The sequence below is a fragment of the Rhipicephalus microplus genome, unplaced genomic scaffold, assembly GCF_043290135.1.
Source record: "Rhipicephalus microplus isolate Deutch F79 unplaced genomic scaffold, USDA_Rmic scaffold_19, whole genome shotgun sequence".
Classification (NCBI taxonomy): Eukaryota; Metazoa; Arthropoda; class Arachnida; order Ixodida; family Ixodidae; genus Rhipicephalus; species Rhipicephalus microplus.
This window is the reverse complement of record NW_027464592.1, coordinates 3044388-3070934: the sequence shown is the minus strand read 5'-3', so window position 1 is coordinate 3070934 and position 26547 is coordinate 3044388. Positions and strand designations below refer to the sequence as shown.

The 26547-nt window shown below is 42.2% G+C and overlaps 1 protein-coding gene across 2 annotated transcripts in view; it reads left to right on the top strand.

Annotated features, from left to right (window-relative positions):
• The window catches only part of LOC142785232 (protein O-mannosyl-transferase TMTC1-like), a 69970-nt gene that overhangs the window by 32138 nt on the left and 11285 nt on the right, over positions 1 to 26547 (top strand). The window contains exons 2-10 of one of the 2 annotated variants that reach the window (XM_075883672.1): positions 7972 to 8149; positions 8515 to 8588; positions 12895 to 13104; positions 14463 to 14541; positions 20302 to 20405; positions 22624 to 22825; positions 24034 to 24209; positions 25502 to 25669; positions 25822 to 25935. In XM_075883672.1, the coding sequence (XP_075739787.1) occupies positions 7972 to 8149; positions 8515 to 8588; positions 12895 to 13104; positions 14463 to 14541; positions 20302 to 20405; positions 22624 to 22825; positions 24034 to 24209; positions 25502 to 25669; positions 25822 to 25935 (1305 nt within the window). The remainder of the gene's footprint in view (positions 1 to 7971; positions 8150 to 8514; positions 8589 to 12894; positions 13105 to 14462; positions 14542 to 20301; positions 20406 to 22623; positions 22826 to 24033; positions 24210 to 25501; positions 25670 to 25821; positions 25936 to 26547) is intronic. The other variant, XM_075883673.1, reaches the window with a different exon arrangement.

Below are 26547 nucleotides of genomic sequence, written 5' to 3'. Positions count from 1 at the left end.
GAACGGGTGCCCTTTTAAGAAGCTTCGCCCCTAAAATGTCACATGTGCTCCTTCGGTGCGCAACTGTTGCTGTCTTTGCTTTGAGCAGCAGCTTAACTAAAGGGAAAAAAGGGAGTTCGGTTTTCTGGCTATCTTCACAACAGAGGGAGAGAATGGGCTTCGTCCGTTCGCTTGTCTTTCATGTCACGAACGTCTATGACGCATACGGTTGCATGAACAAGCTAGCTAGCGCTGAAAGCGTGAACTGGCACTCGCAAAACTGAGGAGCAGTGCACTGCAGGGGATGATAAAGTAGTTAGGTGCAGCGTGCTGGAGGCTTCGTTGCCAGTGTTTCGCATTTGAGGCTTGCTCTATTGTTCTATTTCTGGTTTATGTAAAGCTGCCCCATATGTCAAACAGAGTACGCAGAGTGTGGCCAAACTTGGCTAAACTCTTTCAGATGATGCGCAGCAGTACGCTATTGAAGCAGATAGTGAGAGTTCATGCGTCCGCATTTCTGGCTGAGCACTTTGGTTTCGGGACGTTAAGCCCCACAAATCAATCAATCAATTCTGGCTGAGCATTTCTGATATTTGATGCTTACCTTAATTGTGGCTGGAGCGAATCCGCGCTCCTACCAAGATTGGTCGTCAAGGGGAACGTGATGGTATTTTTGGCAAATACGAAAGCACAAGCCCCCGGTTATTTCTATAATACGCGGGCATACAAACGCATAATGCATTCAGAGAGAGTGACCCGCAAGAGAGTAACCAGGGTAAATTCAGGTTGCGTTGGACGTTCCGGGACGCGATCGTAAGTAGCGGCGTTCCTCAGTTCAGCGTCACCTACGCCTTTACGTATTCGGTCAAGCATGCTTTACTAGCGCAACCTAACCAGGTCAAAGAGCGAGCAGCGTCTCCGAAGATACCGTTCATGAACGTTCACTGTTCTGATGCGCATGCATCACAATTTTTCATCGCCGTATATATTTTTGCTGATAACCATCACCTAGCTGTTTGCAGAACTTTTTTTTTCGTAATGTGGAATCAAGTGGTGTGTGTCTTTTTTTAAAATTTATTTGCAATGAAGTGGTGCTTATTGCCAGGCCTTGGACAGTGGCCAATTGAGCTTCTTGCGCTGAATTGACACGTCTGTTCCCGCTGATCGATTGAAGCAGGCACAGTGTTGGCTTAACTTGGACGTATACTGTGTAATTCAAGAAATTAGGAAACAATCAGGAAAATGTGATATTTGCTTTCTGTCATCACAACTCACTTTTCTTTAGCACTAGGCATATTAGGACCATTAAACGCATCTTTTGGGGCAGCCATCGAGATGTTAAATTTATTAGCTTTTTGAATATGGGAGTTGGACCTTTATTTGAAATAGAGAGGTTGAAGTTTTGCTTGCGCAGAACAAATTGCAGCCTAAAGATATACACCAGAACACAGCGAGTTCCGAGCGTGCTGACATGTTCAAAAGCACGTCGCGCCATCTGTTTCAAGCTTGGCGAAGCAACACCCATGCACTGCCACGCGAGCTGACGCTGCGCAAACCAAACGCGAAACTGCACAACCCGAGTTCGGCTGCAAGAATGTTTCGCGTTTCGCCTGCAAGAATGTTTCGCTCTCCTGGAATTTTCTGCTGAACTTGTGTGAAACGTCGAGGAGACCTTCCTCGGCAGCCCGAAATGTCTACAGCACGTGCATGGCAGACTTCGTAAGCAACTTCATCAAGTGCTTACTATTGCGATTGAAAAAAAAAAACACGATTAGCGGAAAGCGTTGCTTTCGACTCAGTTGCACTGCAGCGTGCCTTGGCTGTGGCAAGGAAGAATTTGTGTTGTAAGTCGGCGTCAACCGTTTAGTTTTTTTTTGTCACGCCGCGCACGCCTTGTTGCTTGTGGTTATTTTATCGGCTGTGTGTGTACTGGTTCAGCGGGTTGTCTTGGCTCATGGTCACCATTTATTCTGCGATATAAAATTTCTATGCGTATTTATTTAGCGAACTAGCATGTTTTTAAGATCAATAACTCAAGGAATAAACTTTGCAAGTGAGCGCTTGTCCTGTAGAAGTTTTTTTTTTCGTTTATGTGCTGATCATTTTGGCACGGGACTAAATATTTCTGTATATATTCACTTTTTTATCACTCTACATTTTCCTTCTTATATTTTCGCGGCCATTTATTTCTGAATTGTCGACATTGACATCACGTACAATCGCAATGACATTACTTTTTCTGGACGCGATGTAGCGCCACCATGGATCGAATGGTATTCGTATCTCAGACTGCCATTTGAATCTAGTGACATGAACATCTCCGGTCTTATTAGTCTGCTCGCACTCCTTATTCTTCCATATTTCCGCATGCTCCGTAGAACTTCCTTAAGGAAGTTTCCGTATACTCCATAAAGCTTTCCATATTTTCACACCTTTCCATATTTTCCTTAAGTAATATTTCGTATATACCACATGCCTTCTGTATCTTTCCATATCTTCCTAAGAAATTTTCCGTATGTTCCATATAGTTTCCGCATCCTTCCATATTTTCCTTAAAAAAATTGCGTATACGCCATACAACTTCCGTATGTTTCCATAAAAATCCGTACACTTTCCGTATAGCTCATAAGGAAATCGTATGGAGTCCAAGTGTTTTCAGTAAGATTTCAAACGGAATTTTTCAGTAGGGTAGTGCTAGAATCTCGCTCCAACTTGCACTCATCCACTGTGTTGATCATTTGCCACTCATTCCGGGCACTCAGAACACACGCGTTGCAAAACTGCCAACCAGAACAAGATTTTAAAATGCTACGGTGACGCCGACAGAAAGCACAGATTCGCCTAGGGAGTGAAGGCATGCCGCAGTTCGACTGAGTTGAAAGCTATGCTTTTCACGCCATTCACGTCGCTTTGCATTGCTATAGTACGCCGTTACAGAAGTATAACTGCGCGGTGCTTGCATCCACGCGTGAGTCGTAATATATCCAATTACTGGCATGCAGCCTGCGAAAGAGTACGATAATGATTCGGTGCTGCATACTATACAGTCATACTGCACGCAAAATGCTGTGAAGCGGAACAGCTGGCGTTGCGCTTGAGTAAACGCATTATTTATATTTACTCGTACACCTTTACTGGACTCATAGTTTTTCCTGCCGATTGACATCATATCCACCGGTGGCGGAGCTCGGCGTTTTTCGTTGCGGATGGAAGTTTGTGCAATCGCAAAACACCGCACCAGAACGATTCCCGCGATGCGCTGTGAACTTCAAAGGCAGTGCTTATCAATCTATTCCTCTTGCGCTGGTTGTTTTCGCATCAGATGACAGCGCAGTGGTATCCAGATGAATTGTTACAAGCGGGGGCAGCGTGAACAGGCGCTTTTCCGCATTTTAAACTCCCAGGGCCACTGCAATCCATGCTAGCGACGTGCGCCTTGGCAGTTGCAAACAAATTATGGCGTCTATGCGAGTGAGGGTATACCGCCAAAGGCGCCTGGTTGCGAGATTGGCGTGCTCTCGTCTATGTCGACAAATCTTTCTGTTGTATTTATGGTGCCCATTAAAATTCAACAAAATTCAATGGCACAAACGAAATTGATTTCCATGCTAATTGGCATACCCGAAAACATGGATACGACTAGAATGACTTCACTGTTGACAAAATGGATTACAAATGTGCATTTATTCCTCGTTTGTTAACATATGTGCATCACGCATCCTATAATTGCTAGCGCAGTGCGCACACTCACGCAAAAAAGTCGATGGATGTTTGATATAACGAAGATAACTCTTTTTGAGCTTTGCAGCAGAATATGTCACTTGCGTTCTAACACGTTTTGGTTAGAGTTTTCCCAATGAACTCGGCTGAATTCAATTGCTTCGTAAATATTTCTTCAGGCTGCTTTTTTTCGAAATCTGAAAGCAGCAAAGGGTTTTTCGAGTGAATTAATTTAATTCTCCAACTTGATATAATCGCTTGACTCCACTATTTTATAAAATAACTTTACCTCGTAGCTACAGTTCGAAATGATATTTTCAGCAATATTAGGATGCCTGGAGCCGCCGAAGTAGTAATTGTGTAGGAATAGAACAAATATCGCATTTGCCTGATTATTGAGGACTGTTGTATCTCTCTTGACACATTTTATATATACTTAATATTATGAATTTTCAAGTCCTATTTTGCCGCATGTACCTTCTGAGAAAGATTTTTTTCATTGCAGCCATGCTCTTTACTCTTTGCACAGCAGTTATTACTGACGCAAAAGAACGTCTTTAATGGGGCCCTTCGTACACCATAACTGCATTTCCCGTAATAGACAAACGAGAAATCGGCTATGCAGTAAGCGCCGTGCACTTTGTAGACTCGTCAGTGGAAAGCCATAAGCTGAATTGTTATCGACCGTTTTCTTCGCCTCATACCGGCTTGCTTTGTGGGTGCCCCTGCGGTCCCCGTCTTCTACGAGAGCTTCTTTTTTTCTTCGTATATCTATCACATAGGAAGTAATGAACAAAATCGCAGCGAACAGGTCGTTAGCGTGTCGTTATGAGATAAGGAAGAAAAAAAATGTAAACGAAGGAAGCGATGAAGGGAATCTGATTTCGTACCGCAGCTCTAGGGGGAAGTCGACAGGGGGAAGAGAGGACACCCTAGGAAACGCTTGGAGGTTAAGCCTTCGATATGAACCCCGTCGTCTTTTATAACAAGTACCGGGGATTAATCGATGCCCGCGGTGCTCACATCTACACCACCCCAGGAGGGTGCACTTCTCTCCCGCTGCTCGGTGAAGGGCGATATGGGCTTTTAAGCGTCAGGGGTCCGGGCTCTCACGAAAGGTTATGTATGTCAGCACGACACGAAAATGCTGCTTCAGGTTTGATATTTCAGATAATTGCAGATGTAAAAAGCAGTGAGAATGATACATTATACAGGAAGTCGAGCTAGTTGGTACTACATTGTAAAATAGCGCGAAAAGCACGTGGACAGAGGAAGAAGACACTTGCTTTGTCTTCTTCCTGTGTGCTCGTGTTTTTTTTTGCGCTGTTTTGCTATGATGAATTGCGTTGAAGCAAAAAAAAAAAGGAGGGGGTGAAGCATCGAACGTGCTAACCATGCCGCTGTTTTCTGACCAAGTCATGAGGTTATCAGATAGGCAGGAACTGCTCAATTTTTGCACGTAGCTTTGGTGTAAAAAACAAGGTGTCTATATTCCCTGAGTGACGTTAACAATTTGCACAAGGAAGAAACGAAAGCTTACGTCAGGGTTTAAAATGAAACAGCCATTTCATCTAACAGGTAGAAGTGTCCTTACACAGCTGTTTCTTTCCTAATATTAGACAATGTTTATTCAATAGGTTAAGAAGACATCGAGATAAACTAACATTTGTTTCAAGATATGTACTTTGTTCATAACAGTGTCGTAGCCCCCCGTGATATGAATATTCCGAGATGTGTGGCGGAAAACAACTCGTGTGCGTATAACAGATAATCTTTCCGCATTGATGTGACAGGCAGATAGGAATGTGGCCTAAATAAAAAATGCACAAAAAGTTGACACACAACTGCTCATGCCGGCACACTAGCATTTGCAACCAGTTCTGCAGGGATTTGCAAAGTTCGTTTAGATGAAAAAAAAGGAGTAATTTCGTGCCAGGGCGCTGTTTAAGAATGGCTAAATAATATTTATACGTGCAGCTCCGAACGATTCGTGGTTTTTTTGAGAGAGTGGAAAGATGTGTTTGTCCACCGCTGTCCGTATTGTATTCTCTGCGCTGGGAATCTAAATGGGCATGCAGGGCTTAAAACCTTGTTTAGCAAGGAGAGATGTATGTATTTGAAACGAAGTCTGCACACCTCTTTTTTTTTTAATGCTGAGCAGCTAGAATACGCTCACTCATTCAGCATCACTGAGAAAAGTACGTGTTACAAGAAAAAATAGATCTTCCTCTTCAAAGTTGCGCGAGTGTAGTTTTCAACATATCGAGTATTAAATTATGTCTCTATATACGCATCTACACATGTCTCTTTTACCGGGTCGTGCTGCTCCTGCCAACACACAAGAAAAGAAAACCGAAAAAGAAAGAAACAGTAAAACCGACCAACGTTATCACCAAAAACCATCTTAGTTTTTTGCTTAATGACGCTCTTGGTGAGTCAACGCTTCTACTTGCGACGTCCGTCCTTTTGAGCAGAGAAGGTTTAGCACATGCAGATCCTCTGCTGCTTCAATCTTTTCGAGGGTGTACTTGCACTCGACAAAAAGAACAGCGAAGTGCAGCGGTAATGTGCGGTGTCTGTCCTCTGCTGAGAGCGAATGAATCATGCTATTCAAAAAGAACTAGCGCGCTCAAAGAATACGACATGCATCGTCTGCAGGGATCATAATATTAAAAAAAAACATAGAAGGTGCTGCTCTTGATGAAGCTTGCTCTTTAAGTACGTGCGTTAGAAAACAAAAGTGTTACTAATATATATATATATATATATATATATATATATATATATATATATATATGTATGTATGAATGAAAATGAAAAAGGGGCGACAAAAATATGATGTAGGATTATTGGGGTGGTGTTTTTTTAGCAGCTGACTTACTAATCGCCGGTGTACTGAACTCTCATTTCCAGTTTTGTATTGCTGTCTCTATCCAGCGTGTAGAGATACAGAACTACATGTCTTAATAAAATTTATTATTTGAGGCTCTATCTGCTGAAAGCATTGTGTAATCTATGAAGCAAGCGGTGCGGAAGGTTCCACGGATTTTTACAATATGTTGATATTTAACCTGCCTTGGTACCGCCGAGTAAACAGCCACCTGAGACATAGCATCCATCGAAGTGTGACTGAAGCTTTCGGGACATGGCTCGGGACCTTGGATCAGCAGCCGAACACTGTAACCACTGTACCGCTGGAGGAGACAGAAATGGCTTACAGTTCGCTTAAAAAATTACTACGTAAACTAATGAGACGACCTTTCTTACGTGACAGGCTATGCAGAGGGTATACTGCATTAAAATTTTGTAGTTTTTTGTACTGGCTAAAAAGTTAGGGCAGAGAAGCGTCGCGCGTTCTGGCCTGACCTGCTCTTCGTATCTTGATGATGATGATGATTTGTGGGGTTTAACGTCCCAAAACCACTATATGATTATGAGAGACGCCGTAGTGGAGGGCTCCGGAAATTTCGACCACCTGGGGTTCTTTAACGTGCACCCAAATCTGAGTACACGGGCCTACAACATTTCCGCCTCCATCGGAAATACAGCCGCCACAGCCGGGATTTGATCCCGCGACCTGCGGGTCAGCAGCCGAGTACCTTAGCCACTAGACCACAGTGGCGGTGCCTTCGTCTTTCTTGCAAGTCTTTCTTTCAAGACGTAGAAAGTAGCGCTTGGTTAAAATACCTTGTCCGCCAGCTACCGCAGTGATCGCAAATGCTCTAAAGAAAACAGCTTGCCTTTCAAAAAATTATTTCAGTTTATAAGTATGATTTATCCTTAAGTTCAAAGCATTTTTAACTTAAGTATACCTATGGTCTGATAATATATGTATTCGAAATAACCTTTAATATTGACCAGAACTGGTAATTCCATACTAGATATTGAGAAAGGGTTGTTTTTAATATTCTGAAAACCGAAAATGAGTATTGTGACGGAAGTGCTTACAAAAGCTAAGAGAGCGTCACTTTCTGCTCGTGCCGCTTATAACACTAATGAACAGCTAATGTTATTTTTCAGGGAGTAGCGTTATATTCTCTACGACATGCATTCGCATCGACGCAATACAACCACCTAAAGGATATTCACTCGTCACTTGATCAGACTTTACGCAGCAATTCCGCTTTGACAGAATAGAGAGCTTATTGCAGAGGCAGTTGCAGCATCACATTGATTTATTTGGTCTATGCCAGGTGGTTGGTCATACACTTTAACAGTGATGGGTTACGTTGGAAACTCTTCATGTGCACGTCTTCTTGTATTCTCTCGCAGAGCCAACTACTACGTCAATGGGCGGCAGGTGCGTGGCTACCACGTGGTCAATGTCGCCCTGCACTGCACATGCTCAGTGTTGGTGGCTGTCGTCGCACGCCGTGTGATGAGAATAGCTGCGCTCCATGCGTGCCTGGCCGCGATGCTGTTCGCTGCTCATCCAGTGCACAGCGAGGCCGTGAGTACTCTTTTGTTTCTCAAGACTAGAACGCCTGCTCTGATTGGTTTTATATATCGATTACTCCAACTGCTTATTTCTATACTTCAACCAATGGTGTTGTGTTCTGGACAAGTTTTTTTTCTTTGTCTTATCTTCTACGTGTCTCGTTGTGGTGTGCAGCAGAAGCAAGAGTGCAGTTTCGCCAAGACCTTCTAAGACTGTTGCGGCCCCTCGATTTTTCATTTCTTTCCTTGTTTTGTTTTCTATTTCTGCATTGTATAAGTTCCAGCAATATGCCGCACTGAGCACTTTATGATTATTTTCGTCGTGTAGTGTGCTATGTAGAACGTGCTTGTTTATCCATATCTGTCACCCTGGCGCAGGTATCGAGTATAGTGGGCCGCGCCGAGGTGCTGTGCTGCCTCTTCTTTTTGCTGTCTCTCCTCTGCTACCACCGGTAAGAATACGTATGAGTGTTCATTGGTCGTGCACTTACACGAATAATATTAATGCACGTGATTACTCTGCTAGTCTGACGTCAGAAAATGCCACGATATTATTGTGTTGCACTCAAGCACAGAGATGTCTCCAAAACCTGTCTGTTTTTCTGGTATCGATAGTGGTTTGATTTTAGAAAGTAAGAGCTCCATTTATATATCTAAGATTTTGTTCGGGCACAATTCATTTTATTTAGTTACACATAATTATTTTTCGCACCAAATGCATTTCCACTGATTGCACGCTTAAGTTTCCCACGCGGTAAGATTTGTGAAGTCTATTGATAATCTTGTACACAGAAGCTTTAAAACAGTCGTGCTCATTTCATTGTCACATTACGTTATCTATATATAAAATCTCCACAGTTGAACGCAAAGGTGATACAGAACACTTCAAAACTTCTTGTACAGCTAGCATAAGCCAAAATAAAATACATAAAAATCGAAAAAAAATACAGTCAATCTTGAAAGTAGGTTCGTTGATTGTGTCTAGGGGAACATCCGTATTTCTCCTAAATTACGCAACAGAGTAATTCGGAAAATGTTTCTTAGAATGAAATACTGTGATCAACCTTGTAATCATCGTGAAGTTTTGTGGTCTCAGTTATTCGACTTTATATTCTCGATTGCAGAGATATGAGACATATTTTCTAACCGTGGTCGTCACTTAAAAGACTTGCCTTGCAATGGCCATAAATGAAACGCTGTGTTGTAACTTTATCATAATTAAAACACATAGTTGAGATGCGATTCCCCAGAGTTCTTCAAACAGTGCTTTTAAATATGAGTTTCTAGCCTTTCTTCTGCTCCAGCGAAGAATCTGAACTCTTTCACTTCCAAGTTCTCGGCATAGATTTTCAAAATCACTTTCAAATCGCCTTTTAATAGCCTCATGCAAGACATGAGTTGCTAAATACCTATCGGGTGTATTGCCGCAATAAAAATGACATTTCTATGTATGAGGCCCTTTTACTGACCGCGAAAGGTTGACTTACCTTTGGCAAACTTTTCGGGCGTCTATCTTGCAGCTGTACTAAGAAGAAAGGAGAGATGACGGATATATTTACTTACTCGGCCATAGAGAAAAATCACCGCGCATTTATTTTTCGGGATATTTTGTCCGGCAAAGTGCGCGATCTTTTACTTTCCGGTCGTGCCTCAGTGACAGACTAATGTGCGGCTTTTAGTAATAAGTTGACAAAAGTAAAATTCTGTGTTGTCAATTTTACAATCAGCTTTCGTCACAAACTTCTTCATGTAGACAACCGGTCTTTCAATAAAACGTTTTTTTTTCTATGCGATTGTGGGACATTTTCTGACATAAGGTATTATTCTTTAAGCCCAAAAATAAGAGACCGAGGAGTGGCATAGATTGATTAACAGCATAAATATTTCGGCATTACGGATCCCCGCAGTTGTCGCACTGTCTGATCTTGCTACGTCATAAAATACACATATGAATCATTTTTTAGAATATACGAAGATAAGGATAAATTCGGAATAAACTATTCTCGCTTTGGAAAAAAACAATCAATTACTTCTGTAAAAGATGCAGCTACTTCATCGATGCGCGTATGATTCCGAAAGAATTTTTTTTCATATCCTGCCGAACAAGCTTTCATACTCATTGCTTTACATAATTTTTGGCTGATAGTCATTCCGCTTCACTTGCCCCGATGAGTTTTGTTGAAGCATAGCGTTGCGGTGCAGCAGACTTCCTTCGCAGTATAACGAGAAAACAAAGCACGCGGTCAAGTTGTCCAACCACTAGGTTCAATTTTATGTGTGTACCACAGACGCCTGATGAGAACGTGGTACTTTATTGCAGCCAAATGTCGTCAATTCACGTGTCATTGTGAGTAGGAAGCTTAAGTTTTCTAACTGAACCAAACTTTGTTGAAATAGACGCAATGTGGTTCATTTGAAAACTCACGTCACAGACACGATTACTGTCAGCGGCGGCTTGACTATTTTAGTGTTTGGCAATAATAAAAATTATCATAGCCTAACGTTTCAGAACCACGATATAATAATGAGGGACTGATGGCCAGACTTAGCACGAGAAAATTAGGATAAAGAGAAAAACACGCGAGACAGCGCCTGTGCCGTGTGTTCTTCCCTGCGTCTTGTTTTCCTCGCGCTACGTGTCACCATGAATTTACACACTCGACCAGTACACCACGTTACTACAAGATATGAGGAAGGCCGTACAGGGCTCTAGAATTACCGAACACCTGGAGTTATCTAACATCCACCTATATCTTAGCGCAGCGCATCAAACGTTTTTCACCACCATCGAAAATGGACCGCCATGGCAGGAATTGGAAACCACTAGAGCACCGTGGTGAGATAAGATGCAGATATGCGGTTTGCCACTAATGTCCCCGTGGGACGTATATGTGCGTGTGGGAGACTTTAACTTATTTCGTTTTTTTAATATTTTCCTATATTTTTTCTTTTTTCCACAGTATGTTATTTGCATACTTTATATTATTCTACTAATTCTACCATGTAGATCCTAATGCCAAAGATCCGGGCGGAAAGTTGACGACAGAGTTTCTTACCTTGCGTAATGAGATGAATAACACCTATATCTCATAAAAGAGAAGAAATATTAAGCTGTGACTTTGTATCAAAAACAATCTCGTGATTTACCTGAAGCAATGACCATGGTTACAGGCCTTGTATTTGCGAACTAAGTAAGATTGGAGAGTAAGTATGTTTAATAGCGTTTAGTTGGAGAACTATGAACTATGAACTGCGATAATCAAATAAAGTCTCTTGGCGTTACTGCATTTATTTGTGTTTCTTTCCTGCTTTCAGTCAACAAAGAAGTACGAAAAAGAAGAATACTGATAGTGCTCCAATTAAGTCTTACGTAAAAACGCTTTGAAATGTTCACCTTCAGCTGTTGCCTGATTTATGCGTTTTCGATAGCAGTGTGCTTCTCACCAGACATTGCATCAGATGTGCGCCGAATGTTCGGGGCACAATTGCCCTGCTGCAGTGTTGCCGATTCGCACGTAATTTTCTTCCGAAAAAGGTCAACCCCGCTCATATACAAGCTGCCTACGCATGCCTTGTCTCAGCAGTCTTGTTAGGCATACCTGACTCTAGGAACGGACGCTGCAGTTTCGCGCTTAAGCACGGACCTTTAATGTCAAGTACAAATGACCAATATGAAGGTTCGGTGGGTAAAGCACGGGGATTGTTAGCAACTTTACATAGCGTAATAATTGGATCCTGATCGCCGCCTTAATTTAGGAGAGGTGCTTTCAATTTTGAATGAAAAGACTGCCCAATCAGTCAATTGTGAGTTATGAGTGTTTCGCAAGAACGTTGTTAGTTGGTTATTCGCTTTTTTTTTCGTGAAGACGTAGTGATAAAGACACGGGAATGCGTAGGATAAGTATTAACGCGCTCTTCTGTGCCGCTGAAGAGATTTTCGCTACATACTTCTGCACCGAAAATGTGTTAGCGCTCAGAATATCCCAAAATAGAAATAATGTGAAGGGTCTCGGGTTCTCATGAAACAAAGATGGCCATGAGCATGATCGGCACATTAGTGCAGATTTAGAGGCTGTGTGATATTAGGAGTAACTCAGTGCACTCAACATTGGCTGTCAACATATTTCAAATAAACATCTATTATTGCGTAATTTATCATTACTGAGTTTAGAGAACTTACGTCTAAATGGGCTCTAGAAGTTCAACAAAATGTTCTTCACTGGCACACTACCAGGCCACGTAAAAATTGTAAATACAGCTACCATAATTCTGCCTTCCAACCTTACCAAGATATTTAAACAGACTACATAAACGAGTGATCTTTTACAATTATTTTTGGATATAGTGCCTCTGTTGGTTTTGCAATCTGATGTAAATATGAGAGGTTTAGTTTTCGGTTATTTTTATGAACCTTGCTATGTGACTTCAGGTTTTATATTACTGAAACCGTTTCGGTGCGGCATGTTGAGTCAGTCAAGCTACAGATACTGCATCTTACCCAGCCATCCTTTCCACAAATAGTGCGCTCCTGCTTTGTCACAAATGTACGGATATGGCGAGAGAATTACAGATTGCATATCTCATAAGCAAAGTAATTTTGTTGTCGCATGAGCATCTCGTTACAATTTGCACGCAGACTGCGTACTCTAAAAAAGAACGTTCTGAAATACTCGCGTTCTTATTTTCAACAGGTACGAGAGTCCAGAGTTTAAGACAACCCTGAGATACGCGTTCTAATTCGCTTTTTTCTCGGAACAGCTGCCAACGTTCTCGAGATGTACAAGGAGGTCATGAAAGGTCAAAGTGGCTCGCAGCTTGTGGCCTGCTCTCCGTGTGTGCACTCCTCTCCAAAGAGCAAGGCATCACAGTACTGCCGCTGTGCATGGCTCTCAGAGTGTGCACATTAGTGTGTGATTCTATGCACGCGGAACAAGAGACTCGGTGCCATAAAGCTCAGTGCCGGAAGTGGTAAGCTCTATATCTTTTTACCGTCACTTGAAATAAAGGGTCCCCTAAAACAGTTTTTTAACATTCCTTTTTTTATCAGACCACTACTGAAGCATCATTGGCACCAGAGTTCAAAAAAAAAAAACACTCAATATTAACGGAACTACGAGTATTGAAAAAGTACCTTCCTCCTCCGCTCCGCCTTTCACTCTCAACTGCCCTCAACTCTTTCTTCGAGCGCTCGTGCCTAAGCTCCGCCTTGACGGCGCCTACGTCATGATGTGGCATGAGACCGCATACGCGCAAATTCTGCAGCCGATTGGATACCGGCAGTCTGTGCTGCACGTTCCACAGCCAATCAGACCAGCTGGAAATGATGACGTCACTGAAGCAGAGCGTGTCGCTTGGTGTATGGGTGGTTGAAAACCCGTTTGGCAGAGTCGCAGCGATCTGGAGCGATTCGCAGCTTTAAAGCGCTGCAATAAATTACACAGTTTACGCAAAGAGCTGAAATTGATCTCTAAATTAGCCTTGGAACTTGGTGTACCGGCCCAATTTGTTTGCGAAAAATTGTAAAAACTGTTTCAGGGTCCCTTTAAATATCTTTTATTGCGTCCTTTCAGCATGTGGAGATGTACCAGATGGGGATAACCTGTTTGCACATTTTGAACGCACAAACATGTGTGCCTGATTATTGTTTCCAAACCTTCTCGACAATCACCACGCATGGTTCACAGCTACTTCACAAACTCGTGCATTCAATAAAGCTTTGTGAGCTCGCTTCTACATTTCGAGAAAACAAACAAACAAATGTTTAGGAATAAAAGCGTTTAGCATCAACCTTCATATAAATGCATTGACATGCCACAGTGAACTTGCTGTTTGGCATTAAATCAAACAGTGCATCAGACAGCGTTCTGAACGTCAGAACAAGATGGAACAAGGTGAGGAGGTCGATCCCTGCTGGTCCTGACAGATGCGCCGTTTGATTCTGATTTATCAGAAAGTTTAAAAAAGGCTTTTAGCACCGCTTTCGAGCCGTGGTAGCCATATCCTCGGGCAGCAAGTGTTAACCCTTGTGTTGTTGCAGCCCTTTTACTGGGCCACAACAACATGTGGGTTACGTCTGTACTTCTGGTTGACAAACAAACATTAGCCTAATGTTTCATGCTGACGGGATGGGCTTCCGTCATACCCTCGACTTCAAGGCCAGCCATGGTTCTCTCTCGAAAGTAGATCTTGTGATCTCAAACATTGTTGCTCAATTTCAATATACGAGCGTCATTGAGCATGTCTTTGAAAAAGTGCAAGAGATCTGCGCACGAAATTTTCAATGACAGCTTTAAACACATGAAAAAGTTAGCGTCTCTAACTTTCAGGCCAGTCTGCAGGTACTGTATACGAGACATTGCCCACCGATGCATCACGGATTGTGAGCTTGTGAAGCTCACGGCACTGGTAAGTGATTCCTTGCTTCACACTTGCCTGCGTTAAAGGGAGCGCTGTATAAGACTTCTAAACATAGTTATCTGGACATCTGTATTCATGTAGTAATGCTCAAACTTGCTAAAAAATTGAAGTGTTTACTCAAGGCGCATTGTGCTTTCTTCTCTTACACTTGAAAACTCGAAATGTTTTATGTATATTTGCCACTGACATATCCAACGAAGTGCTGTGGTTTATATGGCAAGAGAAGCATATATACCCGTATACCTCTGCGTATGTCTAGTTCGTGCAAGGACTGGTGTGCTTGGAGCCGTAATATGGGTCATAAGCAAATGACTATCACTGTACCACGCACTCTACAGTGCATATTTGAAGAAGAGAAAAAGGATGACGAGCATGAAGAGGCAATGTTGCTTTACAAGTTCATATTGCGGGCCCCGAGGTTGTAATTTATTAAAAGGCCTTGCCGAATTTTCAAGCAGGAAAGCACTTAGGTGCAGTTCAATTGCTGAATCGACAGGAAGCTCACCAAGAGGTACGTCTATTGGCGGCAACTCAGTCCTATAGAAATTTGGCCCTATCTAACTTTCATATTGTTTCGAAATGAAAAAATTTTAGCAGATCCCACGCACAGTTGCAATCGATGATATGTGAAGCACGAATGAAAAACAGTTATATGTTACTTTAAAATCAGCACAACGTTAAAAAGCGGAGGGAAATATGACGTACATGACTTCCGTGTCTTGATTATTAAGTTTCGATGTGTTGTTTACTTTCGTCATCTATTCACATCACGTGATACTAAATTTAGTGTATGTGGAGCTAGCGAAACGGACGCGAGCACGCTATAATCGTGGTTTGTTGTCTTGTTCTTAGACGACACTCGTTTCAGGGTTATCATGCTTGCACCAGTCGTATATTTTCGTCATACGTGGACGTCACGTAAAACCAAATTCGCTACATGTGGAGCTAGCAAAATGGCCACGAACGCATCGTGAAGGGCCCATTATACTCCAATGTAGCGTGGACGCACGCGCATGCGCACGCTGGGCACAGTGACGCTTCGTTAGCAAAACGCGAGCAGTCTATAGTCTGACTCCAGGCGCGACAGGCGTGACCAGCGTCTGTCGGCGTGGCCCAACGGCAACCAGTGCGAAATGCGACATGCTGTATTTCGCGCCAAAGCTTACCTAGACTGCACTTCGTCTACCTCTCTCCGTGACAGAGGGACGCCGGACGCACTGAAATGAGCATGCGCCAAAGCAACGCAGCGCGGCGGCGTCTGCTAGTGTATGGCAGGACCAGCGCCTGGCGTCGCAACGCTGGCGTGACGCGACGAAATGAACGCCGGCGAGCACGCGCACGGCGTCACGTCAAAATGTAGTGGCGTAGTCATGTTCTCACATGACGTGTAGTAATGTTCTCACATGACACGCATCTCAAGGTTATCATATTTGCACCAGTCACATATTTTCGTCATCGATTGGCGTCGCGTAATACCGAGTTTGGTACATGTGAAGCTAGCGAAACGGCCGCGAGTGCATCATGAGCATGCTATGTAGTCATGTCGTTACATGACACGCATCTCATGTTTATCGTGTTTGCACCAGTCACATGCATTTGTCATTTATGCACATACCGTAATACGAAATTTGGTATATGTGACGCTAGCGAATTAGCCGTGAGCGCAACGTGAGTGTGGAACGTAGCCATGATGTTACATGACACACATGCCATGAGTTTCATGCTAGGGTCTGTCGCTTGTGTTTGCCATGCAAACATGTCATGCCATAACAGTTTTGCAACAAGTCAAGGGAACGAAATCACTGCAAGAGTAAGGACCACGTAATGTAAGTCATGATTTTCATGACGTACATGTCATGATTTTCATGTTGTGACAAGTCAAGTATGCTCGTCATACAGCCATGTTATGCCATACCCAGTTTGGTATCGATACCATTATCAGAACAGCCAGGAGAACCAAAATTCGTGGCGGATAGTTAGTTAGATAGATAGATAGATAGATAGATAGATAGATAGATAGATAGATAGATAGATAGATAGATAGATAGATAGATAGATAGATAGATAGATAGATAGATAGATATATAGATAGATAGATAGATAGATAGATAGATAGATAGATAGATAGATAGATAGATAGATAGATAGATAGATAGATAGATAAATAGATAGGTACGCTGAAAGTCGCCGAAGTTCACTAAGAAATGCTTCGCATTTAAAATCACTGATAGTGTCGTGCTGTATAGGCAGGAAACTTATTACATTACACGTCTTATTCCATTGGTAATGTTGGTATTATGAAAGTAAAAAATTATTTGAAACAACCATTGGGGCTATGGTTAGTATTTAACAGGAGATCTTTTCGGCGTGTTGAGAACTTGTAAACTTTCCCACATCCACATACATAATGACAAAACCGACAATTTATTCTAGCACATCTAGACTTCTCTTTCTCACAGCTCTCTGCCCAGTAAGGGTATAGTATGTGGACGTTTACGAGCTGGAACCGCGCCATGAATATGAGACACGTTGAGCTCTTAAAGTTTTGATGATGTGGTGTTCGTTTCCTTGGAACTGACATCACACCCTTACCTAAACAGGCACCTGGCATTTCGCCTGCATTGAAATGTGACCACTTCGGCCGACACGTACCTTTCGTTTCAGGAGCGAAAAACTGTTGCCACTGTACTACACAGGTCGACGCTTAACTGGTCGCCTATTTTCTCAACAAATGCCACTCAGCGGTGAAGTACATAATGAATAGGGCCCGTCACAGTGTGCGTGCGGATTTTTTATCGCGTAGGCGGGCTACAGGCTTTTATAAAGGAAAGAACGGCGATTGATAAACAGCGCAGTTTGGTGCCAATAAGTCTGCCTTGGACCAGAACAATAGCGTTGCCACGCTGCGCAGGAGTGATAGAACAAACCTTAACAGTCTTTATACTGTTTACGTCAGGCTTCTCTCAATGAGTACGCCTCCGCGCTTACTTATATCGGGTAATTCCATGCCAACTATCCCAACCGTGCCCTCACCAACAATAACTTTATGTCAAATAGTTTGAGAAAATTACACAAATATATGCATTAACCCTAAGAAATTTTTCCAAGGTATTTGCAGCGTCAAAACATTTTTGCGTCCGTGGCCGCCATTTGAAGTTCAAGAAATGGCGGAAAACTAGGAATAAAAAAAATTCCAATAAATTCACTGTTTCGCACATTATTTCAATACTTGCTTTTGGGCGTTTTTTGAGCAACGTGCTCGTATTACATAAGACAGTTACTCATCATAGCTTCAAAATCTTCAAAGCGCACACAAAACTAAGCAAATTGTTGTGTTTTCGCAGAACTTCGCTATAATAAAAACCTTCAATAGAAAGAATAAATCATTATCATAAAACTCTGCGTAATATTTACTGTGTAGAAATATTTTTGTTTTGCCAGTGTGTGGCACATAGCACCGAAAATAAAACTTTGAACTTGGCAAAAACGCCCGTTTGGTCTAAGTTGAGACGTCTGTAGTACTCTTAAGTGCTCCACAAAAAAGTCTGGTGAAAAATGAATAAGATTGATGATCATAGCAACTTTGTTCACAAAAAGTGTATTCGAAGTCATTTTTCGTATTAGTAGAGAAATACATTTTTGAAGTTTATACGCGTTATTTCATTGTATTGTTTTGGGGGCAATACAAACCAACTGAATTCGCCGCATAATTAAGTGGTAGTGCACTTGCAAAACATGCTTTAATGTTCAGCTTATTAGTACTCTATTTTGTATACCACATATTGTGGTAAAGATATAACAATGCAAATGATTTTACGTCACTACACTCCAAATAATGAAACGCGTTGCATTTATTGCATGTGGCTATGAGACTCCATTGACGTAAAAAAAAAAAGATGTCGCAACGTTCATATAGATCGTGCGAAGGGGCATGATCGTAGTAAATAACCGCGCTCACGACCCCTTCGCACGATCGCACAAGCTGGTTCACACAAAATTCACCTGTGTATTCCGCAAACGGCGCACGATGTGACGACGTCCTGCGCATTCGCGCCTACCGCATGGCGTCCATATGTCGCGACAGAGTATGCTAAGCTGCTTTTTCTCAGCTTGTTTGGGTGGCTGCTGGCAACAGATATTGATTAAAGTAGGAATCGTCAGTCTGGTAACATGCACTGACTCACAGCTATCATGAGATAATATCAGATTCTTATATGGCGTAGTCGTCAGCCGCCGCCTGTGCTTTGTGCTAATGGAGTAAGTAACGCAATTCATCATTGGGAGCGTAGTGACGTGCAGTTCCTTCGCATTTTTATATCTTTACCTCTGTTTAATATAACCTCACTGGTAATGATGGTTGAATAAACTTCAAAAATGTTTCTTTCACTAAATAAAAATGGCTTAGATTATACTTTTGTGAACAAAATGGCTACGATTACCACCTTAGGGTGCTACAGACGTCACAAATTAGACTGAAGTGGCGTTTTCGCCAAGTTTAGAGATTTATTATAGAGTCTACGTGTCACAACCCGACAAAACAAACGTATATGTATATAATAAATTTTACCTGGAGCTGAAAAAAGTAATTTACGCATTCTAATAAGGGTCGTGTTTCGCAGCAAAATTCTCGAAACACTACAATTTGCTTATTTTTTGGTACACTCTGAAGAGTGCAAATTTTTAAGCAATGATAAGGAACTGTTTAATAGTACCAGCATGTTGCTGTAGAAACGTAAAAAAGCAAGTATTGAAATAATGTGCGAAACAATCAAATAACGGGAATTTCTTTCGTACCTGTTTTCCATCATTTCGTGAATTGTAAAGGGTGGTCACGGGCGGGAAAAGTTTTTGCCTCTCAAAATATCTCGAGAAATTACTTTGAAACTATTGTCCATATGTGTGTAATTTTGTCAAACTATTTCGTAGAAATAAATTTTTATCGAGTGCTCTGGTGGGGACAGTTGGCATGGAATGACAATACTTGTTCTGTATCTTGCTTTATTGTATGTCCAGTACGTGCGAGTGAGGCATAGTCACTTCCGGAAAAGTGTAAGAATTGCACGGCGATATCACAATCCTAGCATGGAGCAACGGTCTCGCCTCCGATCCTCTCTCGCCATATTTTTCTGTGCTTTCTCGCGTTCTAATAAGGCCACAGTGTGAACGAAATCGTTTCGCATTTACTCCAGTGTCGATGTCGGTGTAATACATTGTTTCCAAAAAACAAAAATGAGAATTTGCTAATGCTGAAAAATTGACAAAGATGTAGATAAACGAAGCGACAAAAATAATGACAATCACAGTGATTGCTATACATGTGCTGCGCCGTAAAGTGCAATGCTGTCACAACAAAAATACGAGTGAAGTGCCAGCAAACAAAATAAAGGAATGTTGTTTTGTACTTCAAAAGAAATCATGAAGGCTTCTCAAAATAAACGTAGCTTTAGTTTCTGCCCTATAATTCAGGTTTTCAGAGCGAATAGTGTTCAACTCACTAACGTGCCGCCCCTCCGATTAATCGTTCAAATGCCATAATCTTCAACTGCCTAAGCTTTCAATGTGAGAAGCATCTATCTGTTTAATCCTTTGCTTCGTGCTACTGTTTAGTCGGTGGATGGCAATCGTTTTCTTGCATGAAACGGCAAAATTATTGACGTCCTCGATGTAATCACTGGCAGAAACTAAAGTAAAAAAACTTTAATATAACTTATATTGGGCTAATATCTTGTGTTTTGCTTCCCTGTACAGACGATATTGCTTCTGTGCTTCAGGCTATGTATTTTGCAAGGAAGTTTACCCGAATTCTCAGAGATGGACAACCCTGCGTCCTTCTCGTCGGCGAGTGCAACCAGGTGACCATATCTTTCAAATAGCACTAGTGGTATTTATACACTATTCTATATCATTAGGCTAATTGCAAATGCAGTAATGGCTTCTAGCTATTATACCCCCTTTATTAATCAGTAAGTGCACTTCTCCGCATTTACATTCCCTGAACTAATGGCAGCACCTGCTAAGTTTCAAGTCGAGACAAGTTCCTAGTTGCACGCACTGCGGCTTGTCTGTTATGCCTGTTTATGTCAAGGGAGGAGAGCCTACATTTTTTATGTCATACTGCAAATAAACTGCGCACGAACAACCTCTTTGTAGTAACTGCCTAATCAGCATTAACTGGCTACATAGCAGGAAGGCTTGCTTTACAATTATGAAAAAAAATGGCAGCATATCCACGGAGTGAATGATGGAGAGTGGGGCGAAGAATTCGTCCGTCCATTCGTTCTTGCTTCCGTCCGTCCATGCGTCCGTCTGTGTGACCGTCCATGCGTCCATCAGCCCGTCCGTGCGTGCGTCTGTTCATGCGTTCGTCCCTGCGTTCGTCCATGCGTCCATCCATGCATCTGTCTATGTGTCCGTTCGTCCATCTATTCAATACTCCAAGTACCACCGTCTCGCATCTTTTCATCATATATTCCCCATATAGAAGCACCGCCATCCAGCGGATATTCCAAGGACTAAACGAGAGGTGGTACACGCACACTTTCTTATGGCTTGCGCTTCGGGTCCACTTCCCACCTTTAACCACTTCGAGGTCATGGTATATACTAGTTCACTGTATTCATGGCACTGCGGCCGAACGCTCGCTAAACCTTTCGAAAACCAAGGAGGTTACGCCCAGCGAGTATGACGTAGCAAACTTTTTCAGTCAAATATTGCTCAATGTACATGCCAATGGCTGCTAATGGGAAATGAGAGGCGGAGAATTCGGCTTTTACATTCTTACGGCTTGCGCTTCGTATCTACTTCCCATTTTTAACCACATCGAGTTCATTCATGGTATATACAAGTCCATTTTATTCATGGCAGTGTGGCTCAACGCTCGCTAAACCTTTCTAAAGCTAAGGAGGTCACACCCAGCGAGTATAACGTAGCAACCTTTCTTGTCAGATAGTGCTCAATGTACATGCCAATGGCTGCTAATGGGGATCGCAGCATGCGTGTTAACTAAAAGCCGAATGCTCCTGTCTCTCATTCCCCATTAGCAGCCATTGACATGTACATTGAGCACTATTTTTCATTGAGCAACAACGCACAGAAGAAGTCTCTCACCGGCACCACCTTGGAGGTCAATATGTTATACTTGTTATATACTACGGGGGACGAACGGTTGCCGCTATAAGGAGCTTCGCCCCTAAAAAGGTTCATTGAATCAGCGTATCGAAGACCCTTCGCTTAGCAGAATAATTGAGATAGGTGGTCTTTATAGGGGCAAGCGGTTGCTTGTACAACCTAGAATAGAACAAGATTACATTATTGTAGATAGTTGAAAAATAAATTATTAAGATGTTTCCTTCGTATTCATTTTGAAGTCCCGTATAGTTATCTCAAACACTGAAAACACCTTGACAACTGGCGTGTCACACAGATAAAGCTGAGATATTGAAATGCAGGTGTTGAACTACTTGGTATAAGTGGCTATTTCGAAGTTACAGAGAAGAGCAACATAAGAATAAGATCAGCCTTTTAAATTACTGCACAGGTTGAATAATGTTTTGTCGGTTCATTGTTCGTTCCGCTATATCGAACATGAAGTTTCACAATAAAAAAACAGTGAGAAAAAGTTGCTCAAGAAGGGCGAACAAATGAAACCAGGCATTGAAAAACGCGAAGAAAATGCTGTACATAATATTTATGCATGTTTATGTAATAACTACACAGTTCCAAATAAATCCTAACTCCTCAGAAAACAATGTTAATTATGCTGCAGCTTTTATTATTTATCTAACGTATATGTCTGTGTATAGTGTTTTGAGTTGTAAAAATACTACAGTGTTTCGTCACTACTAACTGCGGGAACCAATATTCCATCACAAATTGTTGCCCAATCATTGGCACATAAACAAAAAAAAAATTGAGCACATGCTAACAACTTCTCTTCACTTCAGAACGAGGACAGAGCAGGTGTGCAGCACTGCGTAAACAATTGTGGACGACGACGTTGGTTTTAAAATAAGCTTTGCAAATGCGCATTGTACGTCGCCCATTCTGATTCCTATCTTTCCTTTATGACAGGCTGCTGACTTACAGCTACCTGTGTGCCTTCAACGCCTGGCTAGTGCTGTGTCCACACACCCTGTCATACGATTGGCAGATGGGCAGTATACCTCTGGTGACGTCACCGAGTGACTGCAGGAATCTGGCTACACTGGCGTTACTCGCTTCGCTATTGACTCTCGGCTGGCGGGCTTTGACGACAATAAAAATAAAAAGCAGCGTGAGTTCACATAACGTTTCGTAATTCTCATCCTGCGCACATTGCCTAAAACTGGGACAACGATCATTTATTTTCTTTTCATTTATGCCATTTTTTGAGGGAGGGAGATACTAAAATGCAATTGTTTGTGTTGATCATGCATGGACATAAAATGGTATATTTCCGCCACAAAAAATATTGTGTTGGTTTCGAAGACGATCAAATTTCGAGTCTAGAAAGCACTATATGGCGTCGATTTCTGAGAAATTTAGAATTAATTAGCATCACGAGGTCAACTTGTGTTTGGTCTTGTAGCCAACTTGTAAGAAGTCGAGGCGACCAGTATTTTTATTCTCCTCACATCTGAGGGCGATGACGTCTAAACCTACTTGCGCAATTTTTTTCGTATGTTGCATTCTAAGGAAGCTTGACATTGCTATATTTATTTGCAGATGGCTATACGATACTTGTCCTTTCACAAGGACGCGAGTTATATTGTCTATCAGCTGGATTATCTATCAAAACCGGAGAACGAGTTTCTCTGTGACGGGACGAGTAGTCTCAATAGCCCGTTCAGACGCGGTTCACTGTTCTGTCTTTACAGACATAAATTAATAAACATGAATGACTATAGACACGCATTTATATTGGTGCGAAATTCGTGTCCTTGTGTTCTCCACTATTTTATGCGTTCTGCCATAAACAACATTCAACTAGCCAAACTTCATACGTTTGTTCAAAAAATTATATATTGGCCTTTCTCGTAGTGACAGTCCGAACTCTCGATATGACCTAATAAAGCTTCATCATTGAAGACTTATATCGTGCTTACACATCATCAAATAGACGCAAGCACCACACAATTACTACCTGAGACAGAAGGAAAGTTTAAAGGCGAAAGTAATCATGAAGGCAGGGGGTGCAAACACAAACACAAATAAAGGGATGAATACAACACAAACCCCGTCTGGGTTCCTTCTGTTGCGTTCCATTCTGCATGCGTTACCTCCTTCATTATGAGTCCTTACAGAGAAGCTCGACTTTCAGCCACTTTAAGTATTACCTTTAACATTTGTGCACATGCGCATGAGTGTATTTGTGTGCTTGCATGTGTGTCTTCGGGAGAAACTTTCTGTAATCACATGCGCTGCACGAAATTGTTATTGATAGCTGTATACTAAGATAGGTGGAGAGTTTGAAGTGATTGTTATTCCATGTGACGCATGTAGCCTGCCGGTGGATCAAGAGAACAACTGTGTTGCTACAACAATAATGAGCGGCTGCGCGGCCATTCATTAAGACTACTGGTGCCCCTGCTCCTGACAGTGCTGCCATTCCTTCCCGCATCCAACTTATTCGTGACCGTTGGCTTCGTTGTAGCTGAGAGAGTCCTCTACATTCCTAGGTAATGCCATTAACAGTGCAAATTACAGTGATTGCATGTGTACCTATGTTAGCCGAAATCGAGTGGTGTTCCTAAGACGGAGTGATTTGATCAAATATGATAACTGAAAAGCAACTTTTTAGTATGAATTGAACTGTGCAAATTACGTCTTTCTAAAAAAACGTTCCAAAGTTGAACTAGTGGTGAAAGGCTAGAACTATCAGTGGAGCTACTTTTCGAACTAGCTAAGTTATGCTCGTAATGCCAAATTTTGCCAGAGATCCTATATTTTCACTGGTAGTACTAAGTATGCCTAAACATGCCAGACAGACATGTCACGCTACTATCTGTTACTTTATGTTCTGATTGTAGTCAGGTCACTAAGCACCGTTACATGAGGTCGCAGGATGTAATTCCGGATGTGGCGGCTGCATTTTTGATGGAGGCGAAAGTGCAGAGGGGCTGTGTGCGTAGATTTGGGTGGCAAACTATCTGGCAAACGAAAAGCTACACTGAGATACACCAAAACTTGTATTGCGACACGTGACGTTGAAACGAACGCAACTCACAGGTGGTCACAATAAAATAATGATATTCATGTCTTGTACGGCATCATTAAAATGCACGCTCAGGGTGCTCTCACGACCGGTTCACTAGGTTTATATGCACAAACATTGATAACAATAGACGTGGCTGATGAACATAAATGACGAGGGCAAACATATATAGGTTATGAAACGCACGTCATATATGAAATTATATACAATACTCTTCTTTGGTGAGCTTTCTACTTTTATACTTGCTGTATATATACCAATATTGGTACAGCGTGACAGGAGTGGATGATGCACGTAAATGACAGGTCATGTATTGAATATACCATGCGAGTTTCATGAGTATAGTATGTACTATAATGTACATACATCCGTGTATGTCAAGCACGCGATACATATAGCGAACTAAATGTTCAGACATCATAACCTTCATTTGCCTCAGATACAAACTAAGTAATGTACGCGCATCTGTACTGACTGCTTTGCATCGCAGTGATTCCTTTAGTTCGTGGCTTCAACCACACTTCTTTCTTCGCGAGAAACGCTGTGTATCCTTTAACTTTTTACGTTGCACTTGGCTCGCCAATCAATCAACAGCCTTTCAGAGACACGCGTTTCTCATCTTGTGAAATGCACATCACTGACAAAAATTTCAGCCTTTATTTCTTCACTGTAGCAAATTCAAGGTTTTTTGTTTGATCTTCCAACTATATATAAGATGCTGCAAGCCTTGCTGCAGTGGAATTCTTCCTATTGCAGCATAGGCGTCACTCTGCTGGTGGCTGAAGGGATGTCCCGCCTCCACACGTGGTGCTCTAGAGTGCTCCGGTGGTGCCCCACGAGCCTCTGCTTCATTCTAGTGGTGCTCTTTGCGGCACGCACCTGGAACCGGAACGGCGTTTGGACATCCAGGAAAGCCCTGTTTGAGTGGGTGAAATTCATACCGTTTTCGCGTGAAGTTCAAGTTACTTCTACATTCCCTGTTAGTCATATGCTGAATGTGAGTCTATTTACTGTCTTTTTTGTGTTTGTGTTCAATATATGTAAATTATGTGAACAGGACATTTTGTTTATTCCAGATCTGGTATAAGAGACCTTCCGGGAAACGCAAAGATGCATTACAATTACGCTAATTTGCAGAAGGACACAGGAAACTCGGACTTGGCCATCAAACACTACAGGCTAGCAATCGAGTGAGTTCTTTGTTGTTGTAGTTTTAAAGACGATAGTCTTTCTTGGGGACCTTCGATGCAAAAATTTTGGTCTGTCTATTTGTCTGTTCGTCCATTCCTAACGGTACCAGACACGGCACCAGCGGATACCCTAAATGCCCCACCTCATCCACAGCACCCATCAATGTTGCTCAAGGCTCACCGTTCATACTTGTAGCGCTAGCGTTTATCATGCGGCGCTGACCATGCAACGCTTGAATGAAAAGGGATGTGTTTTCAACGCTTTGCTAAGACGACACGGTAGTGCCACCTATCCGTCACCTTGCGTTCTACACCTTACCACCTCTAAGACGGGCGTGCACACCCATCTAAGAGCCATGCATTTTGTTTTCCAATATAACTGCCAGATAGCGCTCATGTCTCAGGTGTGACGTGACTTCGTGCGCTCGTTCGCCTGTGCTGCACGCTCGAGGCACTCTGGCGCAGCGCTTCCAGAATACCATTCTACAATTTTCTTGCGCAAAACATCAAATAAACGTTTTGTTCAATCTTTCCAGACGCAAGACTCTCGTCTTTCGACAACATTTGCAGATTAACATGCAGATACGCGGCCAATATTTATTCGACGCTCCT